Raw genomic sequence first — 16,605 nt, forward strand, 5'->3', positions numbered from 1 at the left:
ATGCGATCATGTGGCCCCGCCCACAAACACACATCGTCTGGCCGGCCCTGCCTCCTCATGATGGCCACGCCCCCCCTGTAATGCCGATCTGGCTGCTCCCTCCCAGAAGGGGCACCCAGAAAGTTGGCAAGCCTGTACTGAAGTGAAGAGAAAAACAGCAAACAGTGGCAGCGTCGCTCTGGGCATTGAGGTCCCATTGGGGGAGTAGAATGCTTCAGTGATCTGACATTAAGGGGTAGCTACTTTGGCACTGCTTTATTTGTGTATAGCACCTAGGATCTGATTTTTATTTCATTTGAATTATTGTTATTAGTCAATAGAGGCGATTATATTATATATTCTGATATATAACTTAAATTGACAGAGTACATGTGCTAGAGTGAGATTCCACAGGGTGCACAGCTTATTACTGCAATTACTGCCCCAAGCAGCTATCACTGGAGTGGGAACACCTATGGGAAGCTCCATTCTCAGCTATGCTCCTACTTTGCAAATATACATTGCACCTATATTAATGTGAGTACTACTAATCATGTCATGTTCTGTCTACTACCATTATTATTACTTCAGGGCACCTTATATTTTTTAAAAGACCTTTCAAATAACACTGTGTGGTCATGCCTGGGAACATCTCATTACCTTACATACAGTAGCAAAGCAGTGACTTTTTTAAAATTCATAACTTATAATTGAAGTTTAGGATTTTACCTCAGATGTGTAACTATTAAGTCCATTGAAGCACAATGAATGAATGAGGAGTGAAGGAGGGAGGGGATCAAAGAGGAGAGGGGAGAGGAAAGTGCTGATCAGAGAGGAGACGTGACAGAGGCCAATAAGAAAGAAGTGGGGAGGGGCAAAGTCAATCAGAGCGGGGCAGTGACAGAAGCCAATAAGAAAGAAGCGGAGAGGGGTGGTGACAGAAGCCAATAAGGAGAGGACAGGGGCAAATCACAGGGTAGATAGGGGAGGGAATTAAAAAGGTGACAATTAAATGTAATCAATATGACAGGAAAGGGGAGTTGACAGAATCTGATCACAGAGGAGGGAGGGCTGGATGGGAGGCAATCTAGGCAGCTTGGGGGAGCAGAAATGTAGAAATGGATCTCAGATCCATAACTTATTTAGGATATAGATAAAAACAAACACAGGTAAAACTAACAGATGGCCGTCACACTGTGCAGGGCCCAATGAATTTGGGAACCCTGGATGGCGCCATCTGTCCATTTTGGCGTCCGGAGCTCATGCTCCACTAGAACCACCCTCGCTACACCCCTGCCTAATACACCTAGCATCTATACGCCATATGGATTAGAAATGCCTGGCTCGACTGAGAAGCTCCGAGAGGTGCATAGTACCTATCCTTGCATCATATTCGCATTGCAGATGCAGTAAAATAAAAAAACACTACTAAAGGCTTTAAAGATTCTGGGCTGTGACTTTAACTGCACAGGAATTAGTTTTAAACTCTTATAAAATCACAGATGACAGCACAACAGGACTCGGTATGAGAAAAAGCCACGGCCGCTGCATTGTAGCCTTTCATATACAGATTCAGACTAAGTCGCACACAGGTGTACAAATGTCCTGGTCTTGTCACTCACATTTTTAATCTGGTTGATGTCTGGAGTATAACCGGTCATCATAGAAATCTCAAAGATAGACATAGTGGCCTCCTGATTTCTATGGGACCTACAAGAGAGTAATCAGACACTACAGTGTATTTATCTAATTACAGACCAAACACAAAGTAAATTATTAGTATTATACTATGCACACTAGATATAGTACATTGCTTTGAACATGTGATGATATTGCAAAGCTTGCATGTTATACCAAGATTAGGATACATTTTAGATATCAAATGTTTAGCAAAAGTTATATTTATTTTTATTTTGGCCTAAGTAGTTTGAAGATTTACTGTTTTTTTTTTTTATATTATTGTGCAATAAGGATACTGGAGCCGATTCGGAGTTGGGAGCAAATGAATAAAAGGAGCAACTTTACACCTTGGAAAAACCAGGCTGCAATACGGATGGGGGGGAAATCAAATTTTGTAGAGTTGTGTCCTATCTCAAATCTCAAAGCTCAAATCTAAACTGCAGTATAAAAATAAAGCTGTCCATCATGTGTGGGCTACATGCAAAATCAGCCAGTGCTTACCTTGCATGCAAAAATAATAAATGTATTCACCCCCCTTGCATGGTAGCATGGTTTGTTCAGTTGCAGTTCCTCTTTATATTGTGCCTTGATACCTACTTTGGATCAATTACTGGGTGTCTCTTACGTATGGGCTGTGTCCAAATATAATATACAGCAGAGGATAAATGTAGCATTATTAGCAAATAAAGTGACTTACTTGGCACAAATGGTGATTCTGACAGTTGATTTTGCGCCTTCTGGCCTCTTAGCTGTGTGAAAAGGGTTATACAGTACTTATATTACATATAATAGTAAATATAAGGCTGCTGGATATTTAGCGCTGTGCAGTGCCTGTCACTGATCTCTATCCACAATGATACCATTTTTAGTGATCCTTGATCTGTATCTCTGTGTCCATTTTGATCTGTCACTCTACTATCCATGTGTCTTTAGTGGATTCCAATCTGTGAACTCCACACTATTGTGTCATCCCCTATTTTTCTTTTATCTGAATCTAACATATTGCATCTTCATTTCTCTTTGTGCAAACGCCTATGAAATTATAGCTCTATGCCCAATAACGCTGTCCAATTACACAGCAGTGTAGGCTTATTTCATTGAAGACTACATCCGTTTGAGATCTGATACATACAGACCTCCAGTAAAGCTTAACGCTTTTCACAGTTTGACAAATTGCAAGCACACAACAGTCCCAATAGCAGTCTATGGGGATGCGATATAAACCCAAAACAAAGGGTCCACTTGAGATATTGACTCTTTTGATAAATGCCAGGAAGTCGTAATGCCTTTTTCAGAAGAAAATGACAGAAAAAGAGGCTATCACTGCTTAGTAAATGGCTTCATTGATTCTCATCTTTCCACCGACTCCCAATAAAAAGATAAAGCAACAACCTAATCTTAATTCTGCAGTTAGTTTACTGGAAGATTAAATTGTATGAATATCAGATTGTTGATTTAGCGCAAATTAGGGTTAAATGGACAACAAATGCCTGCACTAAAGTATAATGTATCACTGAACGCAAGCATGAAATCTACAGTGTTCTGCACAGTAAGAGAATAATGAATTCCAAAATATACTGATTTACTGGTAGCTGTCCGTAGATAATAATTTAGGCGATTATTACACACAGTATAAATCTAATGATTCCCCTTTGCAGCAATACAGACACATGGTGCTATATCAGAATATGAAGTCACATATACTCACAGGAGGGCTGATCTGTAATTGTTACAGATAAATCAAAGTTATTACACTTATTTTCCTTCTCTGTCTCAATGGCATAATATACAGAAAAAACCTAAGGAGATAATGACATCTTCATTTACATAATGCCATATACAATGATCAGTATTAAATAAATAATTGTATTCTGACTTTGCATACATTATTTGCCTATAACTGTGACACAGAGACTGGCTATGAATTTGTTGCTACAGACATACAAAATCCAAGTTGTTTAATCAATTTATAATATTGCACTGGTGCAGGTAAAGGAAGGGTTTTATCTATATAATAAAAAAACAAACAAGTTTTTCCTTCAGGTTTCTGCAATGAGCCAATAAAAAGTTGCATCCTATGTGTAATTAAAAAGCACATGACTGTTACAAATATTTGCTCATATATGATAAGTCCCTCGCAATGTCAAGGCACTTTTGCTAAGATGGTCCCAACTTTAAACAATGACAACCCCTATACTGAGTCATACATTCATGTGTTTTTAATTTGAGAGCTTACTTACCAGGAGGTACCCCAAAATCATCCAATAAGACACTACAAGGACCAGCAATCCCTGTCAACTACAGATCTCTCTTAGCAGAAGCACCTTGATATGGTTGGTGGTTTATTATATATTTGCAAATGTATTTAACTAAGTATTTAGCATTTTTTAATGAGCAACTTGAATTTTGTATATCAGTGCTTTGTATACAGTATCACATGAATATATGGAAGGGATGTAGTCGGCATCCTGGTGTACGGGATGCCGACGGACTGAATACCGGCGCAGAAATCCCAACAGGTCGGGAACCCAGCACCAGTATCCCAACCGCCGCCATCCTGAAGGTAAGTATCAGGGTGTTAGGGGGAGGTTAGGGTCAAGTATTAGGGGGAGGGTTAGGGTTAGGCAATGGGTAGGTTGTGTTAGGATTAGGGTGTGGGGAGGGGGAGGTTAGGTTTAGGCAATAGGGGGAGGTTAGGTTTAGGCACTAGGGGGAGGTTAGGTTTAGGCACGGGGAGGGAGTGTTAAGTTTAGTGTGCGGGGAGTGGGAGGTTAGGTTTAGGCACTAGGGGGGGAGGCTAGGGTTAGCCACCGGGGAGGGAGGGTTAGGGTAGGGGTTAGGGGTTAGAAAAATACTTACATGTCTCCCCTATGAGTGTTGGGATTCTGGCTGTCAGGATGCCACTGTCTGTATTCTGACCAGCGTCATACCGACAGCCGGGATTTCATACCCAACCTGGCTAGTGGCTTAATTTATATATTTGCAAATTATTATTGTTATTACTATTATTATTATCCTTTATTTATATGGCACCACAAAGGATCAGTAGCTCTTTACAAAGTACAGAAACTGTATGAACAAAACAATAAAAACACAGCAGAATGTGGACAAGGTTTATAAACAATACTGTAGCAGCAGTCATAATACCCCCAAAAACACAGAGGAGTGGGCAACCCAAAAGGTTTGCTACTGTTGTTGGTAGTGGGGTGGAGATGATGGTATACGTAAGGGAAGGAAAAGCATATGAGGGATGAGGGCCCTGCTCGTGAGAGCTTACAGGTAAGGTCCTGAGTCAGAGGTGAATGCAGTTGCTGTCACGGTTGCGATATTTTGTGGAGTCGCAGCGCTGGTAATTCGCAAATGATAGTTTCAGCCTCCCCTTCTTCCATATGCCCACAATGATGCCAAACCTTTAGGCTCAACAGGCAGCACTAACTCTGTGGGTACTGTGGCTGGATATGAAGCAATGTCTACATCACTTGTATCCCATGTCCTGCAATGTTTTGTACTGTACGTTTTTTACATTTTCTTTCTCCTCTTGTTTTGTGTTTACTGTTTATGCTTAAGTCCTTTGTAAGGTGCTGTGGAAACCTTGTGTTTGCATACAAATAACAGATAATAATAATATTCTCTGTAACATATCTACCTGTGGCTGAAGGTGCTTAACTGGGTTTTATTTGGTTATTCACACATAAGGTAAATGTATTGAAGGCTTGCTGAGTGTGTGTGGACAGACTTGCGGGCTGTGCAGCATTGTGTGTATGCGGATCTTTGGCTGTTTGAAGACGGATCTCTTGAACCATGAATGGCGCTCTGTGACTGTGCACTAATAATGATTACGGCTGTATAACAAAGCTTATGAATTGCGGTTGAATGAACCCGTAGATACAGTATGTACAACTCAGCATACAAGTATAATGACAGTAAACTTTTATTCAACTTTAAATCAACCACAAAATATCCTACTGAAACATCTCTCCTGTGACCTATTCTATGTATAGGATGCAATTCCACAGGTAAGTGGCCACAAGCTCTTTTGACATCATGGGGATCGATTAGTGCAGTGAAAGGATAACCACAACCACAGGTCAGGTCTATATAGGTCTTCTGTGATCATCTTCCTTCTACATTTGCCAACAAGTCAGCTAGTGATCCAGTTGATTTTGATGGTGCTATTGGAAAGCTATTAAAGACATGCTATATACAGTAATATCACCCATAAAGAGAGTTTGCAGTGATTGTGTTAAGTACAATACATTTCTGATTGTATCTGTGATCCATTTTGTTTATGTCATTTATAAAATAAACTTAAGGAAGAGAATAAATGGTCTATAAATCGGGATCTAAACTTACCGTCAACGTTCCTTGTCCCTTTCCTTTTGCGGTGACCACAAAGTCTCCATTAACTGTTGTCTATAAAGAGAGACATTTCTTCAAATGAAAACACATAACATTACATGTTCAACAAGGCAGCATGTGCAGACAGCAAGTTTATCTACAGATGTGTCCTCATACACCAAGGGCCAAATGTAATAGGGTGAGAGTTTTAGAAAATGAGACATTTTAGCAGTAACCTATCACACTTTTTAAACTCGCCCAGTGTAATAGAGTCTGAGAACAGACAAACTCACATGTTTTTAGTCTAAAAAAACTCTCACAATTTAAACTCTCATCCAGATGTTTTCCTATTTATAGGTATATAGGTAATGTGGTATATTACATGCGTGTAAAAAGATGTGAGTGAGAAATGAATGAAATGGCAGTCATCAAAAATACAATATGAAAAAAAATGTAATGTGAGAAAAAAATTGAGTAAAAAGTTTTCAATATGAAAAAAAATATATATTTTTTTTTAATAAAAAGTATAAATAATGAGTAGAGGAGAAAAAAAATGTTTTAAAACAAGTAAAGAAAATATATATTTTTTTTATAAAAGTATAAATTTTGAGTAGAGGAGAAAAAAAACGTTTTAAAACAAGTAAAAAAAAATATATATTTTTTAATAAAAGTATAAATAATGAGTAGAGGAGAAAATAAAACGTTTTAAAACAAGTAAAAAAAAATATATTTTTTTTAATAAAAGTATAAATATTGAGTAGAGGAGAAAAAAACATGTTTAAAAACAAGTAAAAAAATATATATTTTTTTAAATAAAATTATAAATAATGAGTAGAGGAGAAAAAAAAACATGTTTTAAAACAAGTATAAAAATGGCAATTTGATTCCTAGGAAATGTACCATATTGTAGGTATATAATGTTAAAGCTCGCGGGGTGGTGAGATTCCTGCTGCTATAGTGCAATGCCTCAGGAGACTATCCCTACCTTACCCTAATTGATGCCTTCTCGCCACAGTTGGTAGTATAGCTGGTACTTTTGCTGCTGCATCGGTTCTCTCCACAGTGCTTGTGTCTTAAATAGACAAGCTGGCGCACACTGCTCGGGTGGTCTGCTTAGCACTTAGCACTGTTCTTATCCACACCGAAGATGCAGTGAAACGTTATTGAATTTTTACCAGAGACGCAGGGCTGTGACTTTAACCACACTGGAATTAGTATTAAATATGTAGAAAGTCACAGACGGAGCACAACAGAACTAGGCATGAGAAAAGCTGTGGCGGTTGCATTGTAGCACTATATATACAGATTCAGACTCATTTGCACACATATATACAAATGTCGCACATATCAAGTTGATCAGTGCAATCTTGTTAAGCAGTTTTGTCACAACCAATTGTTTAACTTGTTGTTTAACTTGGATGACAAAGATGCACATGCAATGAACCTGGGGGGCGATTCAGACCCGGACGCAAAGCAGCGCACTTTCCCAGCCGTCAGGGGCAGGGTATGCAAATTCTGCGATCGCACGCCAAGACTTAAGGACGCCCTCTATGTCTTAGAGAGTGACGGCAGAGTGAACGCACGCCGGTCTAAAGACGCCCCCTTTTCCTTCTCAGCACACATAATCTCCAGGAAGTGTATGTAATGTCAGTAACATCGAGAGCCATCGGAGCTGCTCATAGCCCTTGAGGTAGACCCTACCCTGCCGCAAGCACTGCGATCACTGCAGGCTGAAATACAACCAGTTGACGTGTACAATGACGCCTCCATGCTAATTATGCACGCCCATGAAATGCTGTTAGAACACACAGGCACGCCTACGTTCACACATCCACCCCCCCGTTTTCATACACTTTCCCCTGACACCACCCACAAACGGCACTATCTGTCACTCAAAGTAGCGCTCAGTCTGTGCACTTCGAGCGCACAAATCCCGATCGCTATGACTGGCTTGTGCATGCTCAGAATGAGAAAATCGTCCAGCTACGAGCGAACGCCGCATTTCGTCAGGGTCTGAATCAGGCCCCTGGTGTGCTATTTGGAATGACTGCAGCAACGGTGTATGAGGACACATTTGTATAATTTTTTTATTCAGCATTTATGCTATTCCTGAAAAGACGTCTTCAGTTATACAAATATTGCAGATCATTTCCAGCAAGTGTCCACAATAACATTCTGAATGACAGACATCCCACCACATTCCAATATCTGCAACCCACAGGAACAAGTGCTTCAGCATCACACTGCGCACATCCTCACCTGCTCCGAGCGTGCCAGCATGGAGTTCTGAAGATTGATGCGAAGAGTTTTACTTTGTGATCTACCAGGTAAACGGAAAGAGACGTCCATTTCCAAATCTTTGACAAGTGGGACATCTATCTGATACTGAGCAAGAGCTTGGAATACCATAATTGTAGCCTAGAACAAGAGAGATGTAAATCTCCAGTCATATTAAAACATAGCAATGGCGAAGCAGGGAAAACTGTTATCCTAATGAGTTCGGAAGTCAAAAATAAAACTTTAGACACAAGTTTTATTGGTATAAAATTAAATATTAATGTGTAAAAAGCAGTAAACTAAGACAAAGTCAATCCTCTCACCACTAACTCATCCCAACTCTGGTCTCTTCTTCTCACATCCACTTCCAAGATAACACTTGTGGCATCCTCCTCTAGAACATATTCATTCATCCAATCTGAGTTTCTACTGATCTTCCCAGCTTTAAGTGTCCTAAAATAAGTCACCCTCTGACACCACTTCCCCTGCTGCTCTCTCCTCTGGGGGGCCTCATCTTCTTTCACACCCCTCAGCCTGGGGTTCGCCATGGTGGTGGTGTAGGGTTCCTTCTGTCCCCCGGTTGCTCCTACCAACTCCTATTCTCTAAACCATCCCTTACTTTCTCTACATGTGAGGTTCATGCCATATGCCTCTTCCAACCAGTACACCTTAGAGTAGCTGTCATTTACCGTCCCCCAGGCCCTCCTTCCACATTCATTGACAACTTTGCTTCATAGCGCCCTACCTTTCTCTCCTCTGACCTTCCCTCTATTATACTAGGTTACTTCAATATTCCTATTGATATCCCCACAGAAGCCTCTGCCTCCAAACTCCTTACCTTCGTCTTCATTTGGTCTCTCTCAATGGACCTTCTCACCTTCCCATGTGAGTGGGCATTCACTTGACCATGTCTTCACTCACTGCTGTGATATTTCTGATTACTCCAATTCCCCATTCCCCCTCTCTGACCATACCTTCTCTCTTTTAACCTATCCCTCTCTCCTTCCCTTCCTCTACCTCCTAAGGCCACCATCACTAAGTGTAACATTGAGGCTATTGATACCATTTATTTTTCTTCCCAGTTTGACTCACTTCTCTCCCCTATCCTCTCTCTCTCCTGTCCTGAATAAGGCACTTCCCTATACAATACCTCCCTTACTTCTGCTCTGGACTCTGTTGCTCCGGCGATCACTATTTACCCTTGCAGATTCACACCTCACCCTAGCATTCCAAATGCACCAGATATCTGCAAAAGTGTTCATGAACTGCCAAGCGACAGTGAAAAAGAACACTCTGTAAGGCAGATTTTCTCCATTTCAAATGTATGCTCTCATCCTACAGTGATGCCCTTTCCCTCTCTAAACAGTCACATTTCAAGAACCTAATCTCCTTTTAGTCCTCAATTTCCCAGTGTCTCTTCACCACCTTCAACTCCCTCCTCCACCCACCCCCGCCTCGCTCTCTGACCTTGACTTTGCTACCTACTTTACATCTAAAATTTACTCCATACGTCAGGACATCATATCCCACCAGTCCCCCAGCTTTCCACGTCCTCCTTTCCTGGATCACACCTCCCCACCCATTTTACTGACTCTAACATTCATCTCCCCTGTAGAGTAAGTCATGTCCCTCATCCGGTCTTCCCCCCTTCCACCTCTCTCCTTGATCCTATCCCTTCACATCTCCTCCACTACCTATTTCCTTCTGCCTGATCCCATCTTGCCCACCTCCTTAATCTCCCCCTATCATCAGGCACTGTCCCAGCTGCATTCATACATGCCCTTGTCTCGCCCATTCTTAAAAAACCTACCCTTGATCCTAACACTCTCCAACTACTGTCCCATCTCCCTCCTCCCTTTTGCCTTCAAGCTCCTTGAGTGTGTTGTTTACAACCGCCTTACTACCTTTTTTTCCTCTCACTCCCTCCTTGAACCTTTTCAGTCTGGCTTCCGTTCTCTCCACTCCACTGAAACTGTCCTCACTAAAGTCAGCAACGACCTCCTTGCTGCTAAATCCAAGGGCCACTACTCTCTACTCATTCTCCTTGACCTATCTGCTGCTTTCAACACTGGACCACCCTCTCCTTTTTCAAATCCTTCAGTCCCTTGATCTATGTGACACTGCCCTCTCCGACACTGCCCTCTCCTGGCTATCCTCCTACCTCTCTGACTTATACTTCTTTGTCTCCTCTCATGACTCATCTTCTCCCCCACAGCCTCTTACAGTAGGTGTTCCCCAAGGTTCTGTTCTTGGACCTCTCCTTTTCTCACTTTATACATCCTCACTAGGTGAACTCATCAGCTCTTTTGACCTCCAATATCATCTCTATACAAATGATACTCAGATCTACCTTTCCTCCCCTGACCTTTCCCCCTCTCTCCTCACTCGTATCTCCAACTGTCTCTCTGCCATCCTTTCCTGGATGTCCCAGCAATTTTTTAAACTGTGTAAGACTGAGTTGACCATTTTCCCACCCCCCAAAATAACCACACTTCCCACCATTTCTTTATCAATTGATGGTACGACTATCTCCACTAACCCCAAAGTGCTCTGTCTTGGAGTTATCCTGGACTCATCCCTCTCCTTCAAACCACATATCCAGAATCTCTTGCAGTCCTGTCATTTTCATCTTAAAAATATTTCCAAGATTAGGCCCTTTCTCACCCAGGATGCCACTAACACCCTCATACACTCATTGGTCATCTCCAGATTGGACTACTGTATCCTCCTCCTATCTGGCCTCCCTAAATCCCTATCCCTACCCTCTCCAGTCTGTCCTCAATGCTGCTGCTTGGCTCATCTTCCTTTTAAAATGCTCTGCATCTGCCTCCCCTCTCCTACAAGCTCTCCACAGGTTCCCTTTCAGAACCCAATTTAAGGTTCTCACACTCACTTACAAAGCCCTCACCCATTCCTCTCCCATTTATATCTTGGATCTCATCTCCCTTTACTCTCCTGTCCGCCCTCTTTGTTCAACAAATGCATGCCTCCTCTCATGCCAATTGATTACTTCCTCCCACTCCCACCTCCAGGATTTTGCCTGAACTGCTCCCCACCTTTGGAACGCTCTCCCTATTCCCATCAGACTCTCCAACTCTCTACAATTCTTCAAATGGGCTCTCAAGACCCACTATTTCATCAAAGCCTTCCAGCTCTCATCTTAACTTGCTGCTGCATACTCCTTCCTCACTGCCTACCCCATCTGTGTCACACCTGTTTGTCTGTCCCTCCCCTTTAGAATGTAACCAGCCCTGGACCCTTACTAGTGGGGGGCTGATGCCACAGCCAGGAAAGCCCATTCACCGGGCCCCCAGCTGCAGCATCATTCTTGACTGCTAGTCAGCCCAGGCCCAGGGATCCCTGAGGAGTTGAGTACCCCTCCAATCAAGGGGTACCCCTCTCCAGGGCACCCCTGGGTTAGGCTGATAGCTCGGGGCTATCCCCACCAGGGATCCCTGCCCTGGGCTGACTAGCGGTCAGGACTGATGCTGCGGCTGGGGGGACCAGTAAAAGGGCTCCCCTGGCTGTGGCATCAGCCCCCCACTAGTAAGGGTCCAGGGCCAGTTTTAAATATAGGGGTACCCCTACGCAATTTTTTGCCCCTATATTTAAAACCAGCCCTGTCCCTGCTGCCTGGTGCTGGTACCTAATTTACGGGGTAACCCTATTCATTTTGTTCCCCATAGTTTTAGGTACCAGGACAGGCTGGCAAGTCCATGGCTGGTTAGTGTTTTGGGGGGGAACTCACGTCATTTAAACAAAAAAATGTATTACAGGTACAACACAAGCAGCCTGCACATATCTCACTGATATGTGCAGACTGCTAGCTCGGGCAAGATTTGCAGTGAAAAAATACTGCAATCTCGGGTCAGTTATGACATCTTCACTTGTAACTCGGGAGAGAAATCTCGATTTGCTTCACCATCGGAAAACTGACTTTCAGCTAAACTCGCTTCTTAGTAAATTTGCAAAATCAAAAAAACAACACAAGCCCGGGTTTAGGTGATGCAAATCGTGGTTGAAAAAAAACTCGACCTATCTCGATTTTTAGTAAATTTACCTCTTATTGTCTAGACCTCAGAGATGTCAGTAATTGTTCACAGGTCTCTACGATTGGTTTAGTTAAATGTCCCCAGGAGATTAAGCAAAACGAGTCTGTGTCCTCTCATATGCAATAGTAGGATGAATCTGGCGCTGGTCCTATGGTTTGTGATCATGGTCACTAATGAGAGTGGGCACTATAAGAAATGCAGGTACTTGTGTCACTGGAGGGTGATACGGTGGAGACAATGTGTTAGTCCTCAGACCTGCGGCATCCTGCCAGGTCTGAATAATCTCGATGTAAGTGGTTACATCCTGATTATTCATCACACCACGTAAACAACATAGGTTGTAGCACTCTGTCGCTCCGGAGCTCGTTACCAAAGGGGCAGCTGTGGATGTTGATCGACAGCTGCCCCCGTTTGGTAAGCGGGCCTGGGGGGGTGGTTTCCAAAATGGAGGCATTCCTTTACGAACACCTACCGTTTTGTGGGCGGCCGCGCTGACATCATCAATGATGTCAGTGGGGAGATTCCTGCTCCATCAGAGCAGAAAGCTCCCTGGGGCTAACGAGTGCCCAGACCCTACCCTAGGGTCTGGTTGTAAGCCCCGATGGTCGTGATGGTGATCACCATCGTGATCATCAACCTGGTCGGTCATTAAGCTGTGGGTGGTAACCCACAGCTTAACTAATGACCAGGAGGCCGCACTTCAATATTGAAGTGGCCGCCCTCATTCAGAATGAGTGGTCGCTTTTTGCGACCGCCTCTGAATGAGGTCCATTGCTCCTGCAAAATGGGTGTTTTTATAGTGATAGGGCTTCAACCTATTTATCGAGGGATCATAGTAGTGTTACTTTCAGCGATAGCCCCCAGCAAGAAGATTCACTGGAAACATTTTAGCAAGTATTGCTGCAACACTAATTCTGAGTTCAACAAGTGCATCTGAAAGTCTGAGTCCAGGTTATTAGTTCCACTAAGAATTCATGAACCGCAAGTTAACTCTAACTCGTCCATGCCAGTACTGCTGTCACACATTGTTGACTCTGAGATTTTATTTATAATGAATTAGGGTGATTGGTGTTTTCTCTATCCCTGAAAGTGGTGAGTGAAATAAATGCTACAAGTAAAGGTCCCCAGATGCCGGGCTTGGGGCATTGGTGAAATCCAACATGTTGGCTTCCACTGATTTGCCGATCCCAACCAAAATATGATTGGGATCAGCAAATTGGGGATTTTTAACTTGAAGAATTTCACCTATTTTTAAGATGGATCTGTGATCATCTATGGCCATGATCAATATTTCCGACCAGTGGATCGGAGAAATGGTCACCAGTTGTACGGGGTCTTTAGTCAGAGACAGAGGTTTGGCAATAAATATCTACCAGGATGCCCTGCCCTTTTGTACAGATTATGATTTGCACACTATGGGCTATTTCACACACAACTGTTATGTCCGTCCAGCAAAAAAAGCATGTTTTTTACCATTGTTTAACTTCAGTGGAAGTAACAATGGGAAGTAATTTTAGGGTGTTTGGGAGCTGATTGTCAATTGCTCCCATAACATTGTTAGGTGTGTGGCCAGCTTTACACATTATATTCAGTTACTCCAATTTCTTTGCCCACAAGTAACAATTGTGTGCAGCTGTCTGTTTTGGATAATCTGCACAAGTTTCACTGTGCTTATAGTATTTGTACACCTGTCACCTTTTGATATGTGTGTGTCTATATATATGCTGTGTTGTTTGGTTGCTGTATGAAAGTACACCCATCTGACATGGGGAAGGCATGCTTACCCTGATTTTGTCACACCTGGTGGAGAATGCAAGCAATTCACTTACATTGTAGCCATAAAATGCCTACATGACTCATTGTCCTGGAGGTTAGTGGTAACATCTGAGAGGTGTTAAATCTTCTCTATCCTGTGGCTGAGCCCAGCAGGATTCTATTAAGGATTCTAATTGGAAAGGCCAGCAATCAGTGACCTACTGAGTGTTGGAGTAAGGTACTGTAATAATCGTGACAGCTGTCACTAACAGATGCCTACCCAATGCCTTGTGTAGAGGAACTTACTGAAGGGCTGGTAACAGCACACTACTTAACCACTCTAGACTTCACCAAAGGGTACTAGCAAGTGGCATTGACAGACAAGGCAAAAGAAAAGACAGCTTTTTCTGCAGTGGAGTGCCTGTTCCAAAATAGGATGTTGCCATAGTTTACATGGGGCACTCCCAACTTTCAGAGGATAGACAGAATGCTGCTGCTGATCTTGATGATGTAGTAAGTTACAGTTCTTACTGGCTGTTTCACTTAACTAGGGTACACACAGTGTTATACTTAATCTGTGAGACAGGAATGACAGCTATACCAATAAAGTGTTGCTTAAAGAGGAGTTGATGAAGCCCAAACTTAATGAAATTGAGACAATACAAAATTGGCCATCACCCTAAATAAGACGTAGAGAGAGATTTTTGCTTTAGGAATCATAGGCTATTATAGAATATTTATACCCATTTGTGCCACCATGGCTATCCCTTTGACTGATCTTACCAAGGGTAAACAGTCAGTTATAGTTAATTTGAATCCTGAGGCAGAAAAGGATTTGCAGACATTGAAGGTAGCAATGTGCCCCCAAACAGTTTTGATGACACCTAACTTTAAAAATGAATTTGTTGTGCAGACAGATGCACCAGATGTAGGGATAGGTGCTGTGTTGTCTCAAAGCAAAAATGGTAAAGAACATCCTCTGGGCATTAGAAACACTAAGGAATTACCTTTTGGGGTAAAAATGTATTCATCATGCTCCATCTGAGAATAAAGAGACCAATGGAAAAATAGCTAGATGGTTCTTGGCATTGCTCAACTAAACACTTACATTTTGCATAGGCCTGGGAGCCAGCTGGCAGTTGCTTTTTCCCATATGTTTTGCTGGGAAGCAGTCGGGAAGCCGGCGGTTGCAATTCCGACCATCAGCTTTTCCACTGCTTATTCCTGGCAAGGTACAAATAACAGGCGTTGAAATCTCGACGCCTGTCATTAGACCTACACCGGGAGCCCGACACCCAGGTTACCGATCGAAGGTAAGCCAGACAATGGAGCGGACAGCCGCGGGGGGGCAGGGTTAGGTTAGTGGCTCCCGGGGGGACTTAGGGTTAGGCACCCCTCCAGGAGGTTAGGGTTAAGCTAGGGGAAGGGGTGTTAGGGTTAGACATGCCCGAGTGGAGGTTAGGGTTAGGCACCCCCTCGGGAGGCTTAGGGTTAGGCTGCGGGGAAGGGGGTTAAGGTTTAGGGTTAGGCACTTGGGGAGAGGTTAGGGTTAGGCAACCCTAAAGGAGGGTTAGGGGAGGAATTAGGTTAGTTATAGTTACCCTAAGGACGATTGGAATTTTCTCCTTTGGGGCTGCAACTGTCAGCATTAGAACCGCCGGCTATGCGGCCGGCAGTAAATCATACTGATTCCGTTTTGCTTAGGGGCTACAGATGTTCAACACTATAGGTCAAAATAAGAGGTGTCATAAGTGACAAAAACACTAGAAAGGATGACAAGGGAGCTATATATGCCACAGATTTTTAGCTTCTGTCTGGTAGACAGAAGCTGTCTAGCAGCATTGATTGCCAGACTACCTCAGAAAGACTGATAAAGGGTGTCTCAGTCTCTGTAGACAGTCTCTTACTTCCTGGGGAACAGGTCAGAGGCCTGTTGAAAGACAGTGTAATTACTAAATGTAAATGCTTTGCTAAAGACTTTTGTTTTTTTTAGAGGGAAGTTGGGTCCCTCTTCTGTGAGAGAGAAACTGTTCTCAGGAGGCGGCATCCTTGACCTGAACTTGTAACTATAGATAGATAGATAGATAGATAGATAGATAGATAGATAGATAGATAGACAGATAGATAGATAGATAGATATAAGATAGAGAGATAGATAGATAGATAAATATGAGATAGATAGATAGATAGAGAGATAGATAGATAAATAGATAGATAGAGAGATAGATAGATAGATAAATATATGAGATAGATAGATAGATAGATAGATAGATAGATAGATAGATAGATAGATAGATAGATAGATAGATAGATAGATATGAGATAGATAGATAGATAGATAGATAGATAGATAGATAGATAGATATGGGATAGATAGTTAGATAGATATGAGATAGATAGATAGATAGATAGATAGATATGAGATAGATAGATAGATAGATAGATAGATAGATAGATAGATAGATAGATAGTTCAGAAGGTTTCTTTTTATAATGAATATAAAAGGATAACAAACTTTCACATT

General features: G+C 42.3%; 1 protein-coding gene across 1 annotated transcript in view; it reads right to left on the bottom strand.

Moving 5' to 3' along the window:
• Positions 1 to 16,605, bottom strand: part of LOC148443005 (A.superbus venom factor 1-like) — a 164,805-nt gene that overhangs the window by 26,896 nt on the left and 121,304 nt on the right. Inside the window, exons 30-34 of the mRNA XM_088463400.1 lie at positions 8,257 to 8,415; positions 6,013 to 6,072; positions 3,368 to 3,458; positions 2,357 to 2,408; positions 1,602 to 1,689 (exon numbers count right to left, since the gene is read on the bottom strand). Of these exons, the coding sequence (XP_088319526.1) occupies positions 1,602 to 1,689; positions 2,357 to 2,408; positions 3,368 to 3,458; positions 6,013 to 6,072; positions 8,257 to 8,415 (450 nt within the window). The remainder of the gene's footprint in view (positions 1 to 1,601; positions 1,690 to 2,356; positions 2,409 to 3,367; positions 3,459 to 6,012; positions 6,073 to 8,256; positions 8,416 to 16,605) is intronic.

The sequence above is a fragment of the Taudactylus pleione genome, unplaced genomic scaffold, assembly GCF_031769625.1.
Source record: "Taudactylus pleione unplaced genomic scaffold, aTauple2 ptg001357l, whole genome shotgun sequence".
Lineage (NCBI taxonomy): Eukaryota > Metazoa > Chordata > Amphibia > Anura > Myobatrachidae > Taudactylus > Taudactylus pleione.